The 14,559-nt window shown below is 42.7% G+C and overlaps 1 protein-coding gene across 3 annotated transcripts in view; it reads left to right on the plus strand.

The window, feature by feature from the left end:
• The first annotated feature begins 329 nt into the window (after positions 1–329).
• The window catches only part of TBC1D12 (TBC1 domain family member 12), a 93,211-nt gene continuing 78,981 nt past the window's right edge, over positions 330–14,559 (plus strand). The window contains exon 1 of one of the 3 annotated variants that reach the window (XM_073353843.1): positions 330–1,377. In XM_073353843.1, coding sequence (XP_073209944.1) covers positions 527–1,377 — 851 coding nt within the window. In that variant the 5' untranslated portion in view covers positions 330–526. The remainder of the gene's footprint in view (positions 1,378–14,559) is intronic. The other 2 variants (XM_073353844.1, XM_073353845.1) reach the window with 2 other exon arrangements.

Consider the following 14,559-nt stretch of genomic DNA (forward strand, 5'->3'; position numbering starts at 1 on the left):
TAATTACACCTGTGGCTACTGGGGTCTGATTTTTAGAGGAGGTGGTTTCAGATGGAATACAGTAACTGGGTGTGGCTAGGTTTTGATGGAATTTCGTCACAGAAACAGTTTTCTCATGTGAATGAGGGAGTGTTAGATAGAATACGGTAAGGGGACCTGAGCGTAAGGAGGTCTTATATGGCGTATGGTAAAGGAAATCCGAGATTTCCCCTCCTATGAGGAGGATCCTATCTAGGTGGCATCTCTATGGTACCGGATATTCCAGGGCTAACCAGGTAGGTCTACCCTGCTTCTCTATGGTGGAAGCGCCTTTGCCTGGGGGCTGCGGCGGTTGTGCGCTTGCGTGAGCCGGGCTGCCCCAGGCCGCCGTCCGATGCGGTGAGCGGAGCCAGCGGTAGCTGCGGCTCCCGGTGTGAAGAGCAGCGCGCGCCCGCCCGCCCCCCTCGGTCCGCTGCGCCGGGGGGGCTCGTGCGCCCCCGTCACCCACAGCTGCGCCACTGGCATCCCGGGGGCTGCGGGGCGGCAAATGGTTGGGCCGGACGATGCCGGAGCTCAGGGCAGCGCAGCCTTGTTTCCCGCGGGCCGGCAGGATGAGGCGACGGAGGAGGAGGAGGCGGCGGCGGAGGAGGAGGACGGGGAGCGGGATGGGAGCCGGAGCCTGAGCGGCGGCTCGGGGCAGGAGCTGCTGCTGCAGCGGTACCTGGCCGGGAAGGTCGGCCCCACGGCGCCTGCGGGGCTGGGCTGCAAGTGCTGCCCGGAGAGACCCCCCAACGGGGCCGCCTGTGTCCTGGGCCCCCACGGGAGAATGACCAACGGGGACGCCGGCTTTCTGCTGCAGCCGGAGGAGCCGCCCGCTTGGGCCTTGCGGACCGAGCCGGGGCCCGAGGAGGAGGAAGCAGCGAGACTGCCCAATGGGGGTTTTCCTCATTTCCCCCCGGCTCCGGCTGGGGATCGGGGAGGCGGCGCGGGCCGGGCGAGCCTGCCGGCGGGGGCCGCCCTCGAAGAGCCTCTGAGGAGTTGCTGCTTGGGGCCCGATCCGGAGGGTGGCGCGGCAGTCGGTAGCCCCCCGCCGCTGGCCCTCAGCGGAGCTGGGACCAGAAGCCCGACAGAAGCCGCCGCCGGCGTTCGGACTCCCCGGGACTGTAGCGACGGGGCTGTTGCGGCGGGAGGTCTGTTCCCGGCGCCTGTGGGCTTCATAGACGTTAACTTGAATTCCCGCAACACCTACGAAGTGAGCCGGCGCCGAAGCGCCCCGGAGCACCAGGCGCACGGGGGGACGCCGGCCACCTCCCCGGCCCCTCCCCAGGAGCCGACGGACAAAACCAAGAGAATCGCCATCCCTGGCAGCAGCAGCGGCATCGCCGACTTCATTACAAGGTGAGATTCCCCCTCCCCCGGAGCCCTATGTTACTGGGGCGGGAGCAATACTGACCCTCCTGGCTGGGGAAGGGGAAGGAAAGGACACTGCCCTGGTGCCTGGGAGAGCAGGAACAGCAGTGAGCTGATGGTGGGTGGAATAAACTTCAAAAATAGCGTTAGTCTGTGCAGAAGTCTTCCCAAGGTGACCCGATGCTCTGCTGTCCTACCTGTTTAACTAAGGCTCCCCGAAACTAGCTCTGGGAACTGTGATCTGGTCTCTCCTCCCTCCCCCCTCCAAAAACAAAAAAACAACCCTACCTCACTCATCTTTTAAGCATAAAGACCAATGGTCAACAGTAATTTTCAGTAACACTGATCATGTTAGGTTTCAGAGTAGTAGCCATGTTAGTCTGTATCCACAAAAAGAAAAGGAGGACTTGTGGTACCTTAAAGACTAACAAATTTATTTGAGCATAAGCTTTTGTGAGCTACAGCTCACTTCATCGGACGCAACATGTTAGTATTAACTTCCAGCAATGGTAGGATTGTGTGCAGAACTTAAGTATCTCCTATCCCTGCCAGTAGGGTGACCAGATGTCCTGTTTTTGTAGGGACAGTCACAATATTGGGGTGGGGTGGGGGAGCTTTTTCTTACATAGGTGCCTATTACCCCACATAGGTGCCTATTAACCTCTCCTGATTTTTTTCACCCTTGCTATCTGGTCACCCTACCTGCCAGCCAGAGGGAGGCTGTGCACTTGGGAGGGAATTTAAGAAGACTGAGCCCTCCTCTTAACTGACATATGTTTGTAGTGTAAAGTACCTTGCTGGGGGATGTGGAAAATCCAGACCCCTGGGCAACATAGTTACACTGACCTGGTGGACAAAGCTACCCCCTCCGGGAGAGGTGGAGTACCTGCACTGGTGGGAGAAAGCTCTCTCATTAACATAGGTAATGTTTTCACTAAGTGTTACAGTAGCTGATGCAATGCTGTAAGTATAGACAAGCTCTTTAAGACAGTTTTAGAACTCCAGTCCGTGAGTTTGTTGACTTCAAAGCTGAAGACTGCATCACATGTGAAGGTAGTTACAGCAGCAGCATGATACATGTTAACCTAATAGCCACAGGTCTCTGGAGAATATTTGGTATTAAAATAAACTTTTCTGGGTTGGAGAATTACTGTCAAAATATATGACTGTTATAGTTTTCTGCTCCTCAGTAACTTTCAATCAAAGCGCTATGAGACTTAATTGATAATATGATAAAGAAACAGCGGTTTTTCATCCATAAGCAGAGCTTGGAAAATTGTACAAGCCACCAACTAGCTTGAATGCTAAGCTTGTTTGGAGTAAATTTGAAGGAAAGATCTTTGAAAGGCAGAGCTGTGTAATTCTGGGGTCTCTCCTGTATAATGTGGGGTTAATGTGCCTCAATGGACACAGCATATCCTGTGATAGATCATGATTGTTTACCTACACACTCTCTCTCTTCTCTATGTTGTTCTTTCCCTATATTGTCTTCGTTCTCTTCTTCCCTCTCCCTGCCTCCTTTGTATATACTTATACCTGAGACTTATTTTGGAGAAAAGATAAATATAATCTCTCACATCCAGTTAACTAATACAATCTTCTCACGCACAAGGTTTGGAAATCTTACAAGAAATCAGATAGAGTAAACCCACTAGCCGAAGACTGATACGAAAGATGAGTTTCACTCTGCAGAGACAATGCCCAAGTGAGAAGCACTTTCCCTTGCTGCAGCTGCTGGGAAAGGGGAAGGTGCTTGGATTCCTACTGGATGCTATCACTGGATTCTGCTTTGGAGTTATCTTCAAGCTAGTAACTGTCTGATAAATTTGGAGTTTGTCATCCTTTCTAAAGAGCCTCCTGACTGCTTTGAGGATGGATTGAGGGAGGCGTCTACCAGTCTCTTGTCTACTGCAATGGGAGTGTGTGGTGTTTCTGCTCTGTCCCTTCTTTGCTTTTGTCATTTTTTGTCTCCAGTACTCTATGCTCCCCTGCCTCATTTTTTGAGTACTCCAGATTAATAACTCCAGTTCTTGCTGTTTGTTGCTTTCCAGAGTAGTAGCCAAGTAACACTGAGTAGTCTTCTGGGAAACCATGAAGACTGACCAGGCTAAATCCAGGTCTGTGCTACAAACTTCCGTCAGTATACTGATGTCAGGTGTGGGGAAGATGACTTTTATTCCTCCCAGTACTACTTTTCTGGGAAACCATCCTGATATAGATGCAGTTATATACTGGCATAAGTTTTTTTTTTTGCCATTACAGCTTATTTTACTCGGGGAACCTGTACTAAGCTATACTGGCAAAAACATTATTTTCCTGATACGAGCTGCATCTACTCTACGAGAGTTTGCTGGTATAGCTATACTGGCAAACCTTTTCTAGTGTAGACCTAAGTTTCCATTTTGCTGCAGTTTGGAGAAGCACTACTAAAGGCATTGGAGTGGTTTGCCTACAGACTTTCTGAGAGGACAACACAACAATAATTTTAGAACTTGCCCACATGAAGCAGCAATTTGCACTGTGGGGGTGTGATTTCTAAAGTGTACTAACTGGTCTGGGCAGACCCTGATGCTGTGTGGTAAAAGTTTCCTAGTGTGCTTTTAATGTAGTGCTCAAACACCACTATGTTAGAGTACATTAGGGAACTTTTAGCTTGTACCAGGAGGGTCTGCGCAGACCAGTTAATGTGCTTTAGAAATCAGACCCCTTGCTGCTCTGTGTAAGACAAGCCCGTATGCTCCTTTTGCGTGTTGTAGGTTATCTTTGCAACTTTAAGGGCTAGAAGTCCCTCCCCCCACACCCCCGCTTTTTTTATAAAGCATTTAAATGTTGCAGAAGTTGATAATTTTTGTTTTAAGAGGCGCAGGTCTGGAACTGTTAAAGTTGCCTTATGCGTGAATCCTCAATAGTGACAATGGGGTCTCTTGTGACTCTTGTGAATAGATCATTGTATTACCATGAACACAAAGTCATAATGATGCTGGTACCAAACCTTTAAGTTGCTGTACGTGGAAACAATCCCAATTATGCATGCCTTGATTTCCCACTGAAGGTGCTTTTTATAGAAGGGAAAATCACTTCTCTGTTCTGTTCTTCCTCTGTAGTTTTGTGTTAAAACTCTGATTCTTTCATTTTCTTTCTTTACCCTGATTATGCCATCTTCTGTTATATTTAAAATTAGTTTTAAAACATAGCTGCTTTTTTTGTTTTTTTGGTAGAAGGCATTTAAATGCAAAAGAGGCAGCTGACCATACTAATAGGCCAGAAATAAGTGTTTCCTCCAGGCTTTTTGGTAAACATTCAATAAAGAAGGCATGCTAGAACTGAAACTGCCTTGTAAGTGTGACTACTTTTCTGTTTGTTACAGCTGAACACAACTCTGTGCTTAATCACAGAATCACTTCCTTACTTTCAATAGTCAGAACCTAGACTGTCACAAATTGACTTAAACCGAACCCTTAAATATCAAACCTAATGCCCATATGAGGGAGAAATTTAATCTGATGATTGTTAGGCTTGAAACCAGAGTCCCAACCTGTTCCAAGTACTGTCAAATCTATTTGATATAGTGCTAAATTTTGTCTTGAAAATAAGTTTTCACCATCTTTCTTGTTCTATATTTCCATTTTTTCCACAGCATGCGGTGTGGGCCTCCTGTAGGACAGCCATAGTAATTGTGGGGTTTGTTAGGGCTGATGATCAGTGGGGCAGGGAAAATTGCATGTCCCCAGATCCACCTGCCTCCACCTTGAAAGTGTGTGTCTGATGCTATGGCCAAAGCTTCTTGAAAGCTACCTGCCTTCTCTTAGACCTTGTCTACTCAACAGGCACTGTACTGCTATATAGTTACGTCTGTATAATCCTGTAGTGTAGATGCAGTGTACAGTGACAAAAGGGCTGTTTCCATTGCTGTAGGAACACCTCCTCCCCAAGCAATGGTAGTTAGGTTGATGGAAACACTCTTATGTTGACCTAGTTGCCTCTGCACTGGCAGTTGAGTTGGCATAACTGCAGTGCTTGGTGTGGATTTTTCCTACCCCTTGGTGACACAGTTATATTGACTTAAATTTAAGTGTAGACTGAGCCTTAATGTACCTAGATCTGGCAGTAGCTCTTGTGGTACATAATTATAATCTGAGGCCTGATCTATGCTTTAAATTTAGGTTGATATAGCTGTGTTGCTCAGGGGTGTGAAGAATCTGCACCACTGAGAGACTACAGTTTTCTGACCCTCACTGTAGACCCCAAGTTGTAGCTAGGTTGCTAGAAGAATGTTTCTGTCAACCTAGCTACCATTGCTGGGAGAAGTGGTGTTTGTATGGCAACAGAAAAACCCCTTCCATTAGTGTAGGCTGTGTCTACGCTGTTGGGTTATGCCAGCATAGGTATGGCACTGTAGCTATGCTGGTAGAGTTCCCATAGTGCAGATATGGCCTGAGACAGGAGCCTACTAGCCCAAGTGTGTGTCTTGTCTCATTGTTCAGATCATTTTTGAGCTAGAGCAGGGGTTCCGCTAGCATTGCAGCATGAAGCCTCCCAGTGAGTAGGGAAAACTGAAGGGGAATGAAAACAAGCAGTGCTTCTGTTTCCCCCCCCCTCCGCCCCTCCCCCCCCCAAAAAAGGCAAAGAATGAACTGTAAAAGGGCAAGAGAAGGAAACTGTTGGAGATCAGGCAGCAGTAACTGTACCAGGGCTCCAGCAAGAAGGTTGGGAACCAATGTTTTGTGATGGCTTTTCTAGGATATATAGTTGCAAAACTTTTTAAAAAGTTCTATAATGCAAGAACATGCATCTGTTGTGCACATGGCTATTATTCCTTTCCCAAGAACAATATTATAGCCACCTGACAATTGTTGGTAAGATACTTGATTGCCATTTTATTCTCAAGTTTACAGCTTAACAACTGTGAAATGTTTTTTGTCCTGCGTCTTTTCATTTTTTTCCTCAATCTTTACATTGCTGCTCTTTTGAATAGCATGTTTAATGTTAATTTTGCAGAAGTAAAATAAATCTAATGGAACGTGGTTCAGTTTCTTGTTCCCAAAATTCACCTTCATGAAGAGTTGTCCTTGCTGGTGTAAACTGAATGGTTTGGTTTTTAATAAACAGTTACTATGGCAGTTACATAAAAATAGAACAAGACACACTGTAAGTATTTTTTGTGACTGGTTCATAAGCAGTCTTGTGAACTTCATCTGCCAACTACTGGTGGGTCACCAGAGGTAGTGGCAATTTCCTCTTCTTCCTCCCCCCCCAACTCCCTCAAACCAAAGAATAACACTTCCCCACTTCCATTTCCCCACAGCCCCCTCCCCCCAAACCTTCTGCAGTTATTACTGGAATAAAACAGTGCTGGGGAGTCATTGTTGTACCTGCAAAGAAAAAACTTTAAAGTAGTGTTTTCTTGAGTGGGGTATCAGATGGTGCCAGGCTAGTTTGGGTGGGGACACAGGGCAGAGACGGGGATCACTAGTGGAAAAGTCACCTGAGCCCACATGTCCTTTACTCTGTTGTAAACGTGTTCCTCTGGCTCAAGCAGCAGGCTGTACCTCAAAAGCTGATTATCTTCCCATCTTGCTCCTACTGTTGATCTTAATAAGCAGGTGGGGAACTACAAAGAGGTCAGTTGTCAGAAAAATAATATGTAGGTGATCTAAACACTACTGCTAGTTTTTTTAATTATGCTTCATTTTTAGCTTCTGCTCATTCTAGTTCCTTTGCAGCTTCAGCTGTCTGTTTAGAAATTTTTAATGTAACAGTTGCGCTTACATTTGTCTGCATCTCAAATATTGATTTATGAACAACAAAGCCATTCTCATACCTACCTGTCCACTTAAATTACAAATATTTGACCTGAATTCCAATTGTCTGGAGAATCAAGGTAAAAAGCTGCTGGACGCAAATTTTGTTGCAGTGATCATTGTAGTTAACTTCAAATAACATTTCACCCCTGGAGTATAGCTGGGCTAAAACTGTGCAAACAAGACAAAAAAGCATGCTTATTTTAAAGTTGCAATCAAAAATAATGTGAAGGCTTTTTTGGCATACGTAATGTACAGTATAAGCAGAACATCAACTTATTCTGCCATTATTTCTTGGCCCTTCTGTCTAGTTCTAACAGACTTATGTGAACAAGTTACTAGAATTGCATTAATACACTTACTCCAGCCACTTTGTAGCTCAAAGAAGAAAAACTGTAAAAAATCGAAAAACTACTTTTAAAAGTCTGTTACTTTATTTTTATTTTTTTAGGCGTTTTTTGCCTTTACTTTTGGTGACGTGTTCTGTCAGTATTTTGAGTTTTTTAATAGTGCCTTTTTCATCTGTTTTCTTCCCATCTGATCACCATGTGTTTCTGTCAAATCATTAAACATTAACGTAGTTATGCAGTTGCTGTATAGTATCTCCATATTTAAGTCTGCAGCCAGAACTGTGTTGTACACATGTGTGAATGATGAGGATATTTGATTTATCTTCCTTCCCTTTATTTTTCTTTTCTGTCCTTATTAAATTCTTAGCATTTTTAACCCTACTGTTTTTTGTTATACATGATTGAGTTTAAGGTTACAACATATTCCAATACTCTATCAACAAACTAGTATTTGTAGGGCTGGTCTGTACTAGGCATACTTGTCATTAAGAGCTTGGTTCAAACTGATAAAACACTATCTACCCCAGGGATCTCAAAGTCTAATCACCACAAGGGCCACATGAGGACTAGTACATTGACCTGAGGGCTGCATCACTGACACCCCCCCCCCGACCCCACCTCCACTCCGCTCCTGCCCCCTCCCTCCTGGAAAGTGCTAAGTGCCACTAAACAGCTGTTTGGCGGTGGGAAGCGCCTGGAGGTAGGCAGAGGAGCAGGGACATGGCAACCTGGGGGGAGGGGGGGCGGGGATGGGAACTTGGCGGCCTGCAGGAAATAACCCCACAGGCCACATGCAGGCTGCGTGTTTGAGACCTCTGATCTACCCATAGGTGCTTATAACACTTTTCATTAGTTCTAAGTGTTACAACTGTAGTAACTTTGAGGGGCTTATCTACACAATGTTACTGTGCATTAGCTATGGTATAAATTCCAGTGTGCTCTACATGTGTTGCTCGCTAACTGCCCATGTGGCCCCTGTTAGCATGCACTAAAAATTCCATAGAAGCACAGAAAAGAACTGTTAGTGCATGCCAGCAGAGCCCATATGGGCAGTTGAAGTGCGACATGCTGGTATGCACTAGAAATTACACTCCAGCTGGTGTACTCTAATGCACTGTGTTGACAAACCCTGAGCAGGTTATAGCTGGTTCAGTTTTCATGACTTCAGTACTGATGTAGACTAGCAACTTGAGTGCTACAGCCATTTTGGTTCAGTTATTCATCCTAGTGTAATATCACAATCCTTCTGTCTGTGAGGCAAACCTGCAGCCAAACCAGGGCTGCTCTCTCAGCCACCCCACCAACAGGGGCTGTTATGTGCAGAAACTCAATAGGTGCCCCTCCAACAGAGCTGTCATGAGTCACCGCTCAGGCATTGTGCAACAACCCAGCTACACTAACTTACCATTCACAAAGAGCCTGCAGGGTCTCAGCCTTTAGGCATGTGACAGCAGCCTATCTCTCAGTAGAGCCTGGGTCAGATGACCCCCCAGGCTCAGGTATTTCCCCAACACAACAGCACTACTGGCCAGGAACCCTCACACTGCAGTGCAGCAGATCAGACTCTACTCCCAGCCTGCTTCTGCTCCTCTTCCTGCCTCAGCCTTGCCTGAGCCCTGTTCCAGTCTTGTCCTTGCCTTACTCTGACCTTGCTCCAGCCTTGCCTCCACTTCCTGACCTCCTTGGACTCTAACCACCTGGCTTTGACCTCTGGCCTGCACTTGGACTCCAGCTACAGTACTATTCTGGCTTGTCTGTAGACTCTGATTTTGGTTCTGATCCCTGGCCTGTCCCCAGATCTACGTTCCAGTGCTGTCCTCTGTTCAGTCCCGACCCTACGTCAGGCTTTGCCCTCCACTCTGACTACTAGGCCTGACGACCAGGAGGCAGGGCCTGACACTGCATCCTTCAGTGACTTCTGAGACTCATTCTACCACCAGGCAACTCTTCCCCTACCAGTTCATCTAGGTTCGAGGCAAGTCTGACAGCACTGAATCTTTGCTTAACTGGATGTCTAACTAAAAATTGCTTCGTTCAGTAAGATCCAAGAATTAAGTGTGCACCATATGCAAGACATGCTGTTCTGTTGATGGAATTTTTGTTGATTTCTTGGAGGGGAGGGGAGGACAACAAAACACACCAACCAACTTAAGGAATTTTATACAAAATCTTCTGTAACTTACACTTGACCTGCAAAGGGAGGGGAAAAATTGTTTGGCTTCATGTTATTTCGTGATGTATAAAGAAGACTTCAGTATTTAAGAATGTTGCCGTTTCTGTTTAACATTAGAAATACAGGTCTCTTACATCCTAAAAGACCGTGGATAAGCAAGAGAACTAGTGAAACTGGTGGCTCAAGAAATGACAGCTGACCAGTTGAAAGGGAAAATTAAATTTTAGTTTTTGGTATACATAACATCTGTTTCTAATGATGATGTTCAATGAGAATTTTCCAAAGAGGAGGACTTGAGCTGGAGATTCATCAGTCAACGTCTGTTAATTAAGGAGTGGATTCATAATAAAAATCGGAGATGCTCTCCCCCTCCTTCCCAGTTTTGCTGGATAACTTTATGGGAAGACCAGACATGATGTTCCTAATATTTCTCAGGTCAGAAATATGTAAGAAAAATTGTGGAGAGGAAGAGAAGAGAGGCAGTATAGTCAGGTCATCTTTATGTATCATAAAGAAGAAGAGGGCACAAACTCCCTTTAAAATACTTTTTGCAGTCTGTCTTTAAGGCAGCAAAGTGGAACACTTCAGATGTGGGGAAAGCTAAGATTGTTTTCACATACACCTTGTAAATCTTCTTGGCTGTATACATTATTATAATTATTAATAGCTACTTGCATAGCTAGCTGCACTGGTTGAATGTAGTACAGCAAACGAACCAAAGGCTTGTAATGAAATGTAGTAAATTTACTGTGATAGTTTAAAAAATCCCAAGCAAACCCAAAATCTACTGTTATCCAGAATGAGGACCACAGATGTAAGATAGGTCTCTTTTGTACCCTTTCTTAATTCACTGCACACCATTCCATATGTGTACTTAATTATGGAGGGCGTTGTATGTAAATAATGTGATTACGTAGTTAGATTAGTGTAAGGAAGATAGTGGATTTACTCAAAATTGCCAAAGAGCAAATTTAGGCCTTCCGTGTACAGGTTTAACAATGTGTAATGGATAAGGCACAGGTCCATTCATTGTATATTGACAATAAAAAATAAATTGTGGCTGCCTCATTGACTGCACCAGCCTGTTGATTGACCGAGGCAGGGATTCTCCAGAAATATATGATTAAACCTTACCTTTCCTTTCCTGACTCCTGCATCTGTAATGTAAATTTAGCTATCTATATGGAATGTATCTTGTTATAGCTTTCTCTTCTGATTATCCTTAATCTCTGAAACTGTAAGGTTTGACAGCTTTTCAAGAAACAACTGGAAAGATAACCATTCCCAGTTTTCTTTCTATATGCCTATTTCAATTAGTACCTCCTTTTCTAAGCAATTTTATAGTACACTGGATTCCTTTGATGAAGAACGTGGTGGTTTGGGAAATAACTGTTGAATTGTATTAATGTGGGCAAGGCTGGAATAGTTTTATTCTGATTGGTCTAAATTTAAAATCTTGTTTCTGTATAGTGATGGGAAATCTGTGTACTCAGACATGAAGTCTCACTTTGCAAACTGAGTAGCAAAAAATATTTGAAAATATGCTGTATACATCTAGATTAGTCATTCTTCCAGTTTGCTGGGACGTATATCTTAACTTTTCTACTTAAAATATGTTAATGGCAATCATTATTGTGCTTAGCTTTTTTTTTTCATCCCTTTTGTGTCAAACATCTCGTTATGAACCACAGCTCCACTAGTTTGGTAACACAGAGAAAAATAATTTCCTTATTCTGTTTTCTCCGTTTTTAAAATTAAAGATAGTAACTAAATCATGAACCGGAAACTTACCTTTTGTGAAGTTTTTGGATTTATTATTTTCACTGGACTCAACGTAAACATGGATTGGACATCTTGTTCTGAGTTGGTCTTAAAGTGCACTGATTTTTCAAATGTCTTATCTGAGTATGTTACACAGAGGTCAGTTTTGACTGTATATCTTTTAAAATAGCTATTATAAAGATTGAAGTCAGTTACTTATTCCTAGATTTAAAGTATATTTAGGCTATTAAAGTATGCAATTACTGTATGTAATTCCTAATGCTTCTCTCTTTGTGTATGAGACTTGAGTGTACTGTTAGAGTTACAGAATGCTAGAAAAGTAGGGCTGGAAGGAACCTCGAAGTCTTCTAGTCCATCCCCCTGTTCTGAGGCAGGACCAAGTAAACCTAGATCATACCTGACAGGTGTATCTTCAGGCTGTTCTGAAAAACCTGCAATGATGGGGATGCCACAGCCTGTTTTGGAAGCCTATTCCAGAGCTTAGCTACCTGTATAATTAGAAACCTTTCCCTAACATCTAAAAGAAATATCCCTTGCTGCAGACTAAGCCCAGTATTTTGTGTCCTACCCTCAATGGACATGAAGAACGTGCCCCCCCCCACCCCCCCTTACTCATCTTTTCTCGGACTAAACATGCACAGTTTTTTAACCAGTCCTCATAGGTCAGGTTTTCTAAATCTTTTAGAAATCATTTTTGTTGCTCTTCTCTGGACTCCCTCCAATTTAGCTAGATCTTTCCTAAGGTATGGTGCCCAGAACTGGATATATTAATATATCCCATCATGCACTCTCTCCAATCCTTCATATGATTAGTAATTTGAGGAAGTATATGGGGTTGAACATGTATAAGCAACAAAATAACTCTTGGATTACGGCACATAATACAGATCTGCAATACTTGACAGGCAATGATATTCCGATCCCTGATCCAAAGCTTGATTTCTGCACAAAATACAATCCAAGGACACACCCTCTGCCCCGTGCAAATTGATTAATAACTTTAATTTTTTTTGTTTTTGTTTTAAGACCTTGAAACCTTTCTGTTAACCTGGAAGGCTAGTAGATGGTTATCTGGAAGATCTTATTTCTTTTTAGTGATTCATTATTTATAGATTATGTTGAGTTACATTTGGTATGCTTAATAAATTGTTTTAACAGTGAGACTCCCCTCTTAAAAATATGTTGTTAACTTCGGCCACATTCAAATATTGTGTTACTTTTACTTTACTATTTTTTCCTATAACCCATTATCATAATTCCTTGTGTGAGACAACAAGGATGTAATAGAATTTTTTCTCAACATGCTGTATTTTTTAATTTTTATTTCATTTTAAGCTGTTGTGTTGCTCCGAATAATAACTTTGTACTGGGCTCTTAAAAAACTGCAAACTCTTGTGAGGCTGTGAAGGAAAATGAGAGAGAAATTGCAGGCCTGCATGACCTGAAGTTGTCTTATTGGATGTGTGGGGTTGGAAGGGAGGGTGTGTGTGTGCGTGTGCGCGCACTTACATGGAAGGCACAGTTGAAGTGTACTCTACTACACTTTCAAAATGAAGTAGAATTTAAGGAACCAGATGATTCAAAACTTGGAGCTTACTTTGTCTGGAAGTAGTATAACATTAGGGGAAACTCCTATCCCCTAATAAGCCACAGTCTGACTCTGCATATCCTGGAAATATTAGCAACTGTGTAAATGACTGAGTACTGCAAGCTAGGCAAAAACAAATCTGCATAAAATAGGGCATGCTTTAGTCTTGATAAATGGATCCTTATCTGACTCAAGTTGTATTTTTATCTTGTATATTTTGAAACAGTTTTTGGGAGTAAAAGTATACAGTTCATGCATTTTGACATCTGGTGTTACAAAATATACAAACACAAAATAAAATGGATATAAAGATACAAAATGGTATAATTAGATCGTATCCTCATCTGTTTGAGTTATGGTACTTACTAGATGAGGATTTCTCAAATCTTAACCGCAGTTGAATTTCTGCCACATATAATGTATTAACTTTTTGTGTGTAAACATACAAAATTAGTTGTCCATAGTTGTTCAGACAAGGAAAATTGACTGCTCTTTTAGTAATTCTTGTTTTCAACACGTAGATGTATTAGAAATAAGTATACTTAAACTAGCACTGCAAAGCAGTGATCCATTTCAAAATTTTATCTTAATTTTAAAATGCTCTGAACATTGCTCAGTCAGCTAGAAACTTTACAAGCTTATTTTGAAATCAACCATGAGAACTTCCTCATTTAAGATCCAAGGTACATGCTTCAGAATTTAGCAGAGTGGAGCAACCTAAATGATCGTGATTCAGATCACTTTCTTTAAATCGTTGATGTACATCAAGTTGAAGCCTTCTAAAACTAGTTTCAAAACTTGATGCTTTAGATTAAAATTAGGCCTGTCGATTAATCTCAGTTAACTCACACGATTAACTCAAAAATAACTGTGATTTAAAAAAATTAATCGCACTGTTAAACAATAGAATACCAATTGAAATGTATTAAATATTTGTGGATGTTTTCTCCATTTTCAACTATATTGATTTCAGTTACAACGCAATACAAAGTGTACAGTGCTTACTTTATATTTTTGATTACAAATATTTGCATTGTAAAAATGATAAAAGAAATAGTATTTTTCAATTCACCTCATACAAGTACTGTAGTGAAATCTTTATCATGAAAGTGCAACTTACAAAAAATTCTACATGTGTACGTTACAGAACTGCACTCAAAAACAAAACCAGTGCAAAACTTTAGAGCCTACAAATCCACTCAGTCCTACTTCTCGGTCAGCCAATTGCTAAGACAAACAAGTTTGTTTACATTTATGGGAAATATTGCTGCCCACTTCTTATTTACGTCACCAGAAAGTGAGAACAGTTGTTTGCATGGGACTTTTGTAGCCGGCATTGCAAGGTATTTACGTGCCAGTTATGCTAAACATTCATATGCCCCTTCGTTCTTTGGCCACCATTCCAGACGACATGCTTCCATGCTGATGATGCTTATTAAAAAAAAAATGCGTTAATTAAATTTGTGACTGAACTCA

This window comes from Lepidochelys kempii, chromosome 7 (genome assembly GCF_965140265.1).
Source record: "Lepidochelys kempii isolate rLepKem1 chromosome 7, rLepKem1.hap2, whole genome shotgun sequence".
Classification (NCBI taxonomy): Eukaryota; Metazoa; Chordata; order Testudines; family Cheloniidae; genus Lepidochelys; species Lepidochelys kempii.